General features: G+C 43.5%; 1 protein-coding gene across 6 annotated transcripts in view; it reads left to right on the top strand.

Annotated features, from left to right (window-relative positions):
- Window positions 1-12,606: 12,606 nt before the first annotated feature.
- Window positions 12,607-13,660, top strand: part of PTBP2 (polypyrimidine tract binding protein 2) — an 87,475-nt gene continuing 86,421 nt past the window's right edge. For 3 of the 6 annotated variants that reach the window (XM_073356968.1, XM_073356967.1, XM_073356965.1), the window contains exon 1: window positions 12,608-12,798. In XM_073356968.1, coding sequence (XP_073213069.1) covers window positions 12,623-12,798 — 176 coding nt within the window. In that variant the 5' untranslated portion in view covers window positions 12,608-12,622. Of the gene's footprint in view, window positions 12,799-13,660 lie in introns of all 6 variants that reach the window. The other 3 variants (XM_073356969.2, XM_073356970.2, XM_073356971.1) reach the window with 3 other exon arrangements.

Below are 13,660 nucleotides of genomic sequence, written 5' to 3'. Positions count from 1 at the left end.
TCAGAAAATAATCGAGATGGCCCTGTAAGGATTCAGGATTTATAAACTTTTATAAAAAAACAAAACAAAAAACATACCTATCAGTTATCCATATCCAAATGCAAAATTCCAACCTCTGGGCATGTGAGTATGTTAGATATACATGTCCACTCAATAAGCTCACCAAATAAGCTCTTAGATAGGCAGATTTGTGATGTATGGTGGCAATTCAGATGATGTAATCTGCTTCATCAGCGCACAGCCCATTCACATACACTGAACTAGGTGCTGTACTGAGCAACATCAAACCCAGAATGGCAGTGGAATATGACATTTCCTGAAACACCTTTGAACCAACTCCCATCAATGGTTATCCAAATTCCTGACGTGGCTTGTTAATGAGGGTAACCTGCCAAGGATCTGGAAAATGTCAAGTGATTGCCCTTCTAAAACCCAGAAAGGACCTACATAGTGCAGCAAGCTACTGACCAATCTCTCTGCTATTTGTTGTCTTCAAAGTGCTATCCTCCAGCATATATCTCCAGATGTGGAGGCAACACTCAATATGAACCAAGCTGGCTTCCAGAAGGGTCGAAGCACATGCAATCAAGTTCTACCTCTCTTTAAATATATAAAAATGGGTTTCAACAGAATTTGATGACAGGAGCTGTTGTCTCAGACCTGACAGTGGCCTACGATGCAGTATAGCATCCCGATCTTCTGGTAAAACTGGCCAGAGCTCTCCCAGCATGGGTGGTGGACAGTGTTGAACTCCTACTTTATGAGAGGCCTTTTTGGATACACATGAGACATAAAACAAGTGCAAAATCCAATGGCTTACCCTAAGGTTCCATGCTTGCGACCACCTTGTTCAATTTTTACACAAATGACCTACCGTTGACTCGGTCACGCATGTTTATCTATGCTGATGACATCTCCTGCAGTACCCGGTAATGCTCTTTCACTGGATTAGAGAACATCTAGAATGCCACCCTGGCCAAATTGGCAGACTATTATAGCGGTTGGTGCCTCCAACCAAGTGTGACCAAGACCGTTTTGAGTGTCTTCCACCTCTACAACATACTCACTAGCCATGAGTTAGATATCTTCCTCTGCAGAGAACAAATGGAACATGAGGCAAAAACCAGTCTATCTTGGTGTCAAACTGGACCACGCTTTGACTTACCCTGACCATCTAAAAAGGACTGCTGCCAAAGTCAGGACCAGGAATAATCTAATCCGCAAATTAGCCAGTTCAACATGGGGTGCAGGTGCACAGACACTTCTCACATAAGCTCTGACTCTGTGCTGTTGCTCAGTGGAATACTGTGCCCCTGTGTGGTGCCATTTGCCTCACACTAAATTGGTCAACATCAAATTGAACTTGACCATGTGCATTATTAGAGGCACCCTGTGCCCCTCTTCTATTCCATGGTTAACATATCTGAACAACATAACTCCTCCACGCATTTGTTGCAGAGAGTCTACAGCCAGATTGATGGTAAAACTATGTGCCAATCCAGGTCTCCCACTGTACACAGACATCTTCAGTCACCCCAGAGCACAACTTATATTGAGGTGTCCAGTGTGGTCTTAATTGTCAGATTGGAATCTGTCAGAAGCAACCCTATGGAATCATAAGTGTTCAGCTAGAGATGTTTGGAATAGTTTCCTTGTCACTGATCTGACCGTTTGACCACTGGGATTTAACCTGCCACGTCACCTTTGGACTCTGCTGAATAGGTTCCAAACTGGCTAAGGAATATGAGCAGCCAGCCTCTTCACATGAGGTCTGTGCAATGACCCACTTTGTCAGTGTGATCTCTATCACATGTTGTCAATGCATGTCCACTAACCATACTTCGTTGTGGCCTTAGGGTCCTTCATTCTACTGATGAAGCTGCTGTCAGGTGGCATGGCAAGCACTGCAAATGCTAGAAGATGATGACCACTCAGTGCTATGATGCGCATTGATTGCTGTTAGGCTTTGCAGGATCAGGGCCTTTGTTTGTATTGCTGTTTCTATAAGTATCATTTTACCTGAATACTATTGTAGAATATTTCCATTAAAAAAAGGAAAAATTAGCATCTAAAGAATTTACTATTCAACCAAATGCACAAAAAGGTACCACAAAGGAATAAATTTTCTAACCAAAATGAAGAAAATAGTTCGAAGTTTTGCTAGAAGCAAATGCTGTTTAGTTAGTTTTATTATAAAGAACAGTATATGTGCATTTTTCAGCATGGAAATTGCTCTTTAGTAAGGTCCTTCACTAATCGTATGAAAATGTGTTTATAAAGTCTGTAAGTGGTTTCTATAATAAGATTTTTTTTAAATGAGTTGGAATATTGAATTAAGTTCTGTAGAAATGCTTGAGGTGTAGCTGTAACTAACTTACAAATGATACAGTATAAACACTATCAGAAAAAAATAATTTTAGTTTCCATCAAAGTAGTCTTGTATGGCTTTGAAGTGGTAAGCATGGGGTACTTTATATTGCAATTTATATTGTCTTGAATACTTAGGGACAGATTCTATGCTTGTGGTCTGGCTGTTTTGTATTGCAGTACCAGCATAGCCTGGCTCTAAAGATGGATGCATAGTGTGACCAGCACACCTTATGGCTTGCTGCTCTTGGGCAGCCATGGCACAGGGTCACTGGCCTGCAATGAGCAGCTGTAGGATCACGGGACTGCAAAAGTGAGCTTTAAGATACCTTTGCATAAGTTTTCTGCATTTTTGGTTGTAGTTGAGTATCCTGTGTTTTAAAATTAAAACCAGATGTTTAACCAGTGATACCTGAGGACATAATGCACACCAGATGAATCAAGTCAAAACCTGATCCATGTTGTGTGTAAATTGAAAAGATAACTGGGACAGCAGGTTGCATGCAATCGTTAACATAATGACACTAGTCTACTGAGGTATTTTAGACTCACTAATCAATACTTGGAATTTTTTACATTTGTTTGCCCTCCAATTTAGGGGCAGATTCTGCTAAACTTGTTCACCTTCAGATGGCTTTGGATATGGTATGTTCTCTCCCATTTGATCCAAGGCCTGTTGTGCCTCCAAAATACCAGCCAAATAGATAACAAGGTCTGTCTGTCCATAGCCTCAGCTGGGTCTTAAAGATCTCTTGTCATATAAGTTCATATTTTTGACCCCATGTGTTGTGGTGATTCTGATCTGGGGAACCGCAGAGCATATAAGTAATAATCTACTCTTCCACTGACTGGTTGTGTGACATGGGGCTAACCACTTCAGTTTCTCAGCTTCTTCATCTTTAAAATGGGAATAATGATACTGCCCTTCCTTTGTAAAGTGCCTTGAGATCTACAGATGAAAAGTACTATATCAGAGCTAAGTATTATTATTATTATTTATTAATTATGGAAATTTGGCATTCAGCCTTAACTAATCTTTTCAATTCCTATTCTAGCTTAATCCCAGGTAGAGAACGTTGTAGGTAGCTATAGGCTTGAAGTTCAAAGGCATGGATTACTATGGCAAGAACTGCATTGCAGCCTCTGAGTCAACCATAGCTAGAAAAAGACACTTCATGCCATAGTTCTCACTTCAGAATCCAGGAGCAATAATGGATCCAAACAGAAAAGACACTTACGTTTTCTGTTGATATTTTGCTAAGATATCTGGCTACTATGGATTCCCACTCAATTAAAATTTATCAATGGTATTGCTGGTAAACTGGGAATTTGTGATACTGAGGAGGACAAGGATCAGTTGCTTGTTGAATATTCAGTGTGCCAAACTGCAGATACTGATGCATCCTCCACCCCTCCAGCTCCCCACCACCACGCCATTGCAGCAAATGGACGGCAACCTCATATTACGAGTTATTAGAGAAGCATTCTTAAACTGTGCTGTAGAACAGATGTACTGCCTCTCTTCGGGAGATTGATGAGAATTCTGCTGTGACTGCCACACTCCAGTGCAGAGCACTTGAGGTCATTTAGCATGTTGAGAAAGGTCAAAGCAAGATTACATCAGTCTCTGAACCTAAAAACTCAGAACTCTTTGTTACCTATTAGGATGAATGGAAAAAAGCTGTGTTTTCATGTGCAACATCCCAAAGAATTGCTTGACGCAGAAAAGAAATGTACTGCTACTTAATATAAGGCGCACTTGTCTTCAAACTAGATCTCTCAAAGCAAGTACAACAGTATAGTACTGTCAAGCTGCCTTTTCTGGCAAGAATGACTTCCTCAACAAATTGTATATAGCTTTAAGTAATGAAGCTCTTATATTAAAAATTCATATATTTGCTTTACTTTGTTAATTGGTAATGAATTTGACAGTTTAAAATAAGAATTATGGATGCAGGATGAAATAATACATGCATTTAAAGAAGAGTACTGGAGCATGATACGCACACACACTCCATAAAACAGGTATCATGCATTTTTAAAGGCTGGTGTGTCACATCACTCTAGATGGTATTTGCGGGTTATGAGAATATCTCTGTGTGCAGAAATTTGCAAGAAGCCTGAAAAAGAACTTGTTTGTCAGGGGGCAATGAAGATGTACTCAAGAAAATGAGGCTTAAGAAGAGATACAAATGAAGGAGTATTGCCTCTTAAAATAGGTTTCAGAGTAACAGCCGTGTTAGTCTGTATTCGCAAAAAGAAAAGGAGTACTTGTGGCACCTTAGAGACTAACCAATTTATTTGAGCATGAGCTTTCGTGAGCTACAGCTCACTTCATCGGATGCATACCGTGGAAACTGCAGCAGACTTTAGAGAGTTGTCACTTTGGATGGGCTATTACCAGCAGGAGAGTGAGTTTGTGTGTGTGGGGGGTGGAGGGTGAGAAAACCTGGATTTGTGCTGGAAATGGCCCAACTTGATGATCACTTTAGATAAGCTATTACCAGCAGGACAGTGGGGTGGGAGGAGGTATTGTTTTATGATCTCTGTGTGTATATAAAGTCTGCTTCAGTTTCCACGGTATGCATCCGATGAAGTGAGCTGTAGTTCACGAAAGCTCATGCTCAAATAAATTGGTTAGTCTCTAAGGTGCCACAAGTACTCCTTTTCATCTTAAAATATGCACTCAGAGTGCTTGACATCAGCACATCAGTGTTAGGCATTGTAGTCTAGTTGATAAGGGGCTGGACTAGGAGTCAGGAGACCTGGGTTCCAGGCTCAGCTCTATTACTAACTTGCTATGTGACCCTGGGCAAGCCACTGCAACTCTCTCTGCCTTTGTATCCCGTCCCATGGTTTTTCTGTCATGTTGTTGTGTTTTAAATTGTAAGATTGTCAGGGGAGAGACTACCACTATGTTTTGTCTAGGGCCTAGCACAATAAGGCCCTGATCTTGACTGGAACCTCAGCTGTGCTAGTTTAAATGAATAATAAACACTTCTGCCCTATTTTCACCTTCTTTTAAGTATTTTTGTTTCCGACCATTAGCTGCTTTTGTCTATTTAACTCATACACTCAAGTTTTCTTGTATCTTTTTCCCCCTTTCCCATGCAGTTTAAGGACCTCATTCTAGACCCCTCACTTCAGTACCTGTGGTGCAATCTATCTCCTTAAATCCCAAACAGTAGACTACTAAATGTCTGCAGTGTTTTAAATCATTAGAAGGTAAACCAAGTGTGTATCTACCTAAGCTACATTTAATATATATACATACAAAAACACTTAATTAAAAAAATGTAAAGTTAAGCAATCAAAAGTTAGGAAATTCCAGAATTAAGGTTGCTTGTGTCACCTTAATTCAGCCCCTTGTACTTATTCATTATGATACAGTCTTTAATTACATGATCTCACACTCTTTTTTTCTACGGTACCCCAATGTCATTCAGTGCACAAGATGGATGGTGCTCAGGGAAAGAATCAAGATTATGTACAGTTGATCCTGCTCCCATTTAAATCAGTGGCAAAACTCCCTCTAGGTCAAGCTCCTTAATCTCCAGCAATGAGTCAGCTCAGTCTGGTCCTCCTTGCTGCCTGTGTGCTAGCAGGGGGCACACTCAGAGCACAAGAGAGAGTTTTTCTGCCCTCATTTCTTGTGCCCTGCATCACAGCAGCCCCAGCTGTGAGGAGCAATTTTAGGGAAATGGTGCTAGTCCCCGCAGCCTTGGTTAGGCCCTGGTCAGCGCAGATAGTATCTTTAAAGAATTTAGAAGCCAAACGCTAACAAGGCTCTGCTGACAATGTGCAAACAGTTTTTGTTAGTGGCTCATAACTTGGTGAGTGTATTTTCACAGAGATGAAAAAAGGCATATCCCTGAGCCTGACACCACCGTGACTTCCCTCCCCCTTGCCAAATTTTAAGACCGTGCTCCAAAACATGGAGGCACTAGAGCATCTCAAACAGTTATAAGGATTTTTTAACATGGGCAAAGTAATGTATTTTTCCTGACCTCATTCAGTGAAACTACTGAACTGCTTTTACTGGAAGAAAAGAAAATTGACTTGAGAGACACACCCTGGATGGAAAATAGTTATGTTTGAATAAAATTATAAGCAACTGAAAACAGGATATCATAATGGAAAATGTAAGGCAATCAAGCTATAGCTGTTGCTGTCTGTCCTTGGTATAAGGTAGCGATATCACCCTTTCCCATGGATAAACCTATGGGAGACAACTTGCGATAAAAAACATTATCACTGTGTACTTTCTTATTACAATGTAAAAATGCAACATCCATGAAAATAGTGCTTTGACAGTAAACAATCGGATTTTTGAAAATAAGACCACTGAATCAGAATTTAAAAAAGACAAAATGCTGTAGCCTAGATCTGTACCGGTGGGGCGCCTTTCACTCTCAAGGGCATGCTGTGTGGGCGCTAAATGCAGAATCACCATTAAAGACACCTGCATTAGACATCCAGTGTAAGAGTGACTTCCAACCTGAGTGACTTAACCCATTTCAGGGTTAGATTGTGATCCCCTTTACATTGGTATGTGTGGTAATTGTTCCTTGGGTTCAGGTGTGCAGGAGTCCACCAAGTTAAGGAGCCATGTCAGGCCTAGTCATCAGTGTGTAATGTTTGTGACAAAAAGTCAAACCAATCTCCAGGCTTGAGGAAGGGGAATGTGCACCTATGCCTTTTCCCCCTATCGTGATTGTTTATATTTTCATGGATAATAAAGTTTTAGGTGCAACAACTGAGTGCACAAAATCGGAGTGCAAACAATCACACATAATGTTATACAAACTTTTAACATAACTTAATAGGGTGAAACTTTTTAAAATTCAGCTTAGTCTGTTGTGGCTACAAATACACCAATATGTGATTTTTCACAGGTCAGTGTATGTGAAGCTGTGGTTTTCCTTATTGTACCCCAGCATGGAGTGGGAGGGGTTAGGATGTATTTCATAATGCAACATGGTATGCCCTCCAAGCCCTTTATTCATGGTCTGATGCAGCACTGGCTTGTCGGATCTTGCAGATTATGTCCTACCTCTTCTTGCTCTCCTCCTCGGGATCAGGCATTCTGCAGGTGTGGAGGGGGCACCTTTAAGGTCGCCACAACAGAAGCTGCTGATAAAAACACACACATACATATTAGATTTACAGTCATAATTAAAAGGGAAAGATAAGTTTCAAAACTCCCTTCCCTTATTCCCAATAATACTTTGAATAAGAAATGCTTATTGACACTTCAGTTTTGGAGTGCCTTGGCACAGCACTGTCTCCAGCACCAACCATGGTGAGTATGGCCTACTAGGGGTGGGGCAGTGGATTTTCTTTTGCATGAAGCTATAAAATTCTGGCCCCTGTTCTATGGTATAAGTACAGGGTAATGGCAATGAATATTCACACTATTTTCACAGGCAATGGTGATTTTGGCTGTCTCACTCCTGAGGGTCACAAAGGCACAGCGAAAACAACTGGTAGATTTTGGCTATCTCACCCTAAAGCTCCCAGGGCCTCTATGCCACTAGCCACATTCATCGCAGAGTGGTGTGGGAAAGTGTTCTATCATGGAGAAAGAAATAAGGCTGACATCCCTAGAAACCTTCCGGAGAGGACTGCAGAATATCTCCATGAAAGTTTTATCAAGATTTCTTGGCAGATGCTGACTATATTCCTGTTTGTTCTACCTCAAAATGAGCACAGGACACTGAATCAATGTGATTTATTTAATTCAACAGCCATAGTACTGTTCAGAAAGACAGGATGGGTTAGGTAATATCTTTTATTGGACCAACAGAAGTGAGACAAGCTTTTGAGCTTACACAGAGCCCTTCTTCAGGGATCTGAAGACTAGCTCTGTGTAAGCTCGAAAGCTTGTCTCTCTCACCAACAGAAGTTGGTCCAATAAAAGATATTACCTCACTTACCTTGTCTCTCTGGTACTGTGGGATTGACATGGCTACACCAACTCTGCATATAGTATTGTTTGAGAATTTGGCTTGAATTTACTTCCTAACTTATCTTGTCAGAGTAAAACGGTGAAAAATCAGTCCCTTTGTTTTATAATATGGGAATGGTCTGGGTGTCATCTTTAAATGGCATGGGGAAGGGGGAAGAGGAAGGAAAAGTAAATAAAATAAAAAGTAAGGAAAATTGCCTGCACACATTTATCTAAGCTCCCTTTCCCTTCATCAGTGGGCTCATCTGAGCTCACTTGACAAGACTGGCTAGAGTTCTGTGGAGTTTCGAACAGGTTTTGGCTCATGGCATGGTAGGAGTCCCCCACTGCATTTCCCTACTCCTGCTCCTCCTCCTCCTTGCTTTTCAAGGCAGTGGTCTCCGTCTTGGGCTCCTCTGAGGTATCCACAGTGGTCCGTGGGGTGCTGGTGTGGTCACCACCAAATATGGCACAGAGTTCGTTGTAAAAGCAGCAGGTCTGTGGGGCAGCATCAGATTTCCTGTTGCCCTCTCTCACTTTGTGGTATTCCTAGTGAAGGTCCTTTACTTTTATGTGGTATTGTTGCTGATCCTTATTGCACTCCTTAGCCTGCATCCTCCATGCAATCTACTCAGAGATATCCATGTTTCTAGGGCTGTTCCATATCTGTGCTTGCATACCCTCTTCTCCTCACAGGCCCAGGAAATCGAGTTCTTCCTGCCTGCTCCAGGCATTAGTGCATCTATTACTATTATCAGCCATAAAAATGTTGGCATACTGTGGGGCCATGCGGGTACCCATAGCAGTGCCGCTGATCTGAAGGTATACATTGTCCCCAAATGTGAAATAGTTATGGGTAAGGACAAAGTCTGATTTAGAACAACGCTTCCTCAGCTCTCGTCCCCTAAAGCCCCTACTCTACTTGCGCTATATTGATGACATCTTCATCATCTGGACCCATGGAAAAGAAGCCCTTGAGGAATTCCACCATGATTTCAACAATTTCCATCCCACCACCAACCTCAGCCTGGTCCAGTCCACACAAGAGATCCACTTCCTGGACACTACAGTGCTAATAAACAATGGTCACATAAACACCACCCTATACCGGAAACCTACTGACCGCTATTCCTACCTGCATGCCTGCAGCTTTCACCCTGACCACACCACACGATCCATTGTCTACAGCCAAGCTATGCGATACAACCGCATTTGCTCCAACCCCTCAGACAGAGACAAACACCTACAAGATCTCTGTCAAGCTTTCTTACAACTACAATACCCACCTGCAGAAGTAAAGAAACAGATTGATAGAGCCAGAAGAGTTCCCAGAAGTTACCTACTACAGGACAGGCCTAACAAAGAAAATAACAGAACGCCACTAGCCGTCACCTTCAGCCCCCAACTAAAACCCCTCCAACGCATTATTAAGGATCTACAACCTATCCTAAAGGATGACCCAGCACTCTCACAAATCTTGGGAGACAGGCCAGTCCTTGCCTACAGACAGCCCCGCAACCTGAAGCAAATACTCACCAACAACCACATACCACACAACAGAACCACTAACCCAAGAACTTATCCTTGCAACAAAGCCCGTTGCCAACTGTGTCCACATATCTATTCAGGGGACACCATCACAGGGCCTAATAACATCAGCCACACTATCAGAGGCTCGTTCACCTGCACATCCACCAATGTGATATATGCCATCATGTGCCAGCAATGCCCCTCTGCCATGTACATTGGTCAAACTGGACAGTCTCTACATAAAAGAATAAATGGACACAAATCAGATGTCAAGAATTATAACATTCATAAACCAGTCGGAGAACACTTCAATCTCTCTGGTCACGCAATCACAGACATGAAGGTCGCTCTCTTAAAACAAAAAAACTTCAAATCCAGACTCCAGCGAGAAACTGCTGAATTGGAATTCATTTGCAAATTGGATACTATTAATTTAGGCTTAAATAGAGACTTGGAGTGGCTAAGTCATTATGCAAGGTAGCCTGTGTCCTCTTGTTTTTTCCTACCCCCCCCCCAGATGTTCTGGTTTAACTTGGCTTTAAACTTGGAGAGTGGTCAGTTTGGATGAGCTATTATCAGCAGGAGAGTGAGTTTGTGTGTGTATGGGGGTGGGGGGATGTGAGAAAACCTGGATTTGTGCAGGAAATAGCCCAACTTGATTGTCATGCACATTGTGTAAAGAGTTGTCACTTTGGATGGGCTATCACCAGCAGGAGAGTGAATTTGTGTGTGGGGGTGGAGGGTGAGAAAACCTGGATTTGTGCTGGAAATGGCCCACCTGATGATCACTTTAGATAAGCTATTACCAGCAGGACAGTGGGGTGGGAGGAGGTATTGTTTCATATTCTCTGTGTGTATATAAAGTCTGCTGCAGTTTCCACGGTATGCATCCGATGAAGTGAGCTGTAGCTCACGAAAGCTTATGCTCAAATAAATTGGTTAGTCTCTAAGGTGCCACAAGTACTCCTTTTCTTTATGTGTGTGTGTGTGGTCATTGTTGGGTGGACACACTCACAAAGGTGAGCTGCTAAGTATGTTCGCCAAGGTGGGCAACAAGCAAAGTACATTTTAAATTTTTTTTTAAAAGGGTCGGGGGAAGGCTTTCAGTATATGTGACCTCTCAACTGTAGAGTTTTAAATTATGAGCAGAGCGGTCACTGTAGTGGGGACTGGGGCATTGTGGGATAGTGGCTGGAGAACTGTTCGGGTTGACACTGGTCATGCAGTATTTACATTCACACTACATCTATCAAAGTCGGTTGAACAAGAGTAGACCAGGGGTTGGCAACCTGCGGGCCGCAAGACTGTTTATTGACATTGATTGCAGCTCCCAGTGGCCGCAGTTCACTGTTACCAGCCAATAGGAGCCACAGAAAGCGGTGCCCAGCACGTCCCTACCAAAACCATGAGGCAGGACCCAAGAAATCATGAGATTGGCTTAAAAATCGTGAGAATATTTTTTTAAACAAAATGCATGTTGAGTTATTTTTATTTCCCTGCTGGTTTTTGAGCCTTTGGTTCACATTTTTTAAGTTTTTCTCCATAATTACAAAGGCTAGAAACTTATTTTTTTCAAAGAAATAAAAGCTGAGATTCTCCCATAATCAGCTGTCTCCAGGAGCCTTAGATATAAGTAAAACATCAAATATTGCAAGACTCATGCTACAACAGAGAGAGTTTGCAACATTGTGAAACCAAACACGCTATTTAATGGCTGTGTAGTGTAAATATACCTATTTTAGATTTAGGCCCAAATCCTGCAATGTACAACATTGCAGGACTGTTGTGGCCTTGAGGAGTCCCAATGACTTCAGAAGGATCATTGACCAATAACGCTAATGACTCTCATGTATTGCATAATGTGCACTAATCCACCTGCATATTGTACAATACAGGATTTAGGCCTTAAATTATATGTTCATCCTAATACCAATTAAAGTATTTTTGTTGTCAGCTTTGACATTGGTACAGGGAAGTACGAGCCATTGTGTGCAATCTTTAATTGCTTGGGGGGAGAGGGGAACATATTATAGCATGCTTGATGTTTTTGCTTTTTTGTTCATCATGTGTCTTAAGAGTGGTTGATATCTACGACTAACTGCACTAGCTGCAATAATTATTATGTTGTGTGCAATAACATGTCTACCTTTTCACTGCTCGTGTTTCAGGACATAAGCTAATGGTTATCAATTTAAAACAGGCAGAATTTCTTTCCTCTCCTTTGGAATACTGTTGCAAAATTAGGTGCATGATGAGATTGCCTTTGAAGCACCCTGCACTGGCGAATTGGAGAGGCAGGATACTACAGAAGATGGACTATTGATGGCAATTCCTCTCCAAAATTTTCCATTACAAGAGGAGAAAGACTTTAACTACTCTCTCTCCCGCCCCAGAAATGAAGGAGATGTGGCACTAAGTTTGGACAGTCTCTTCCTGCAACAAGTGATGCCTGGCACCAGGGCTGGAGCCTGCAGAATCCAATCCAAATCCCCATGCATCAGATCTGGCCAGTGTCTCTTCTCAGACTCAGCCTGGCAGCAGGGCTGAGAAGTCTCTCCCCAGCTACAGGAGCCAGACTTTGAGGGAAATCCAAAGAGCGGGCCTCCAGTCAGCAGAGCTGGGAGACAGATGTGAGGTGGGCCTTGTGGGCAGCAAGGCTGGGAAAACGCCCTGCATCTTTTGCCTGCTTTGCCCCGCCCCCCGAGGGGAGACGAGTTTGGCTCAGACAGGCAGGAGACGAGGGGTTGCGGCTACTGAGCATGCGCAGATCGCACGGGCATGCCCAGTGACAACGAGGGAGCCCAATCTGATGGGGAGCAGAGCCTGGCACTCGGCAACCTTCGGCGGTTTCCGTGGGGGCCCGGCCGCCATTTTCTCGTTGCCTCTCTCCTCTCGCTGCCCGCGCGGCTCCCTGCCCTGCTCGCCAGCGCTTTGTCTTGTTCGGCGATGGACGGGTGAGTAACTGGGCGGTGGGGGAGCGGGTGCCGCCGCCGCGCCTGCCGGTTTATTGTTGCCTTCCCGTCGGGGGCTGGGCGGAGCGGGGCTCGCTCCCCTGCCCGTGGGTGTCTGGGAGGAGCAGGGTTCCCAGCACACCCCACTGAATAATGGGGATTAGCTCCTGGATCCTCCCTGTGGGGCAGCTGGAGACCGACTGGGGCCCAGTGAGGATGGGGGCGGGAGGCGGGGGCGAGCCTCTGTATAACGCGGACTCAGATGCGTGGCTGGGGCGGGTCCGTTCCTGACTCACCCAGGGCTGTGTGAGCCGTTATTTGGCGCCCTGTTCATTCTGTGGCCCTGTAAATGGGGTGGGAGGGGGGTGTCCCCATTCCCCTCTCTCTTATCCCCTTCCCCTCGTTTGTGGGGTTAGGGGAAACGCTCTGAACAAGACCCCTGCTTTTTTTAGAGCTGGCCAGAGAGGAGGAGGAGGAGCAGCGGCAGGAGGAGGCAGATGTCAAGCTCTTTTGTTTTCAATAGCTGCTTAATAGGCCCCTGGCTTTTATTATTTAAGGTAGAAAGATGCCTTTGTGTATACTGGAGACAGGCAGCCAAAGCCCAAGTAGGGAATGGTTTGCAGGCGTCAACCATATGGGACAGCAAGGGCCTTCATTCGTGGCAGGGAGCTTGGGTGGGTAGTTATACACAAGGCCCTCTTTTCATTGGGGCTGGGAACCTTGGCTGGTGTTTATAGCTACTGTCAGCATAAACACTTGTACTTGTGCTGCATTTTACTGCTCCCATTTAATTTGCCTCCCTCTTTTGAGACCAATAAAACAATCTCTTGTGTTTGTGTGATAAAAGTATAACCTATTGGTAGTT

The sequence above is a fragment of the Lepidochelys kempii genome, chromosome 8, assembly GCF_965140285.1.
Source record: "Lepidochelys kempii isolate rLepKem1 chromosome 8, rLepKem1.hap1, whole genome shotgun sequence".
Lineage (NCBI taxonomy): Eukaryota > Metazoa > Chordata > Testudines > Cheloniidae > Lepidochelys > Lepidochelys kempii.
The sequence above is the reverse complement of the archived record's forward strand: the minus strand, read 5'-3'. Positions and strand labels throughout refer to the sequence as shown.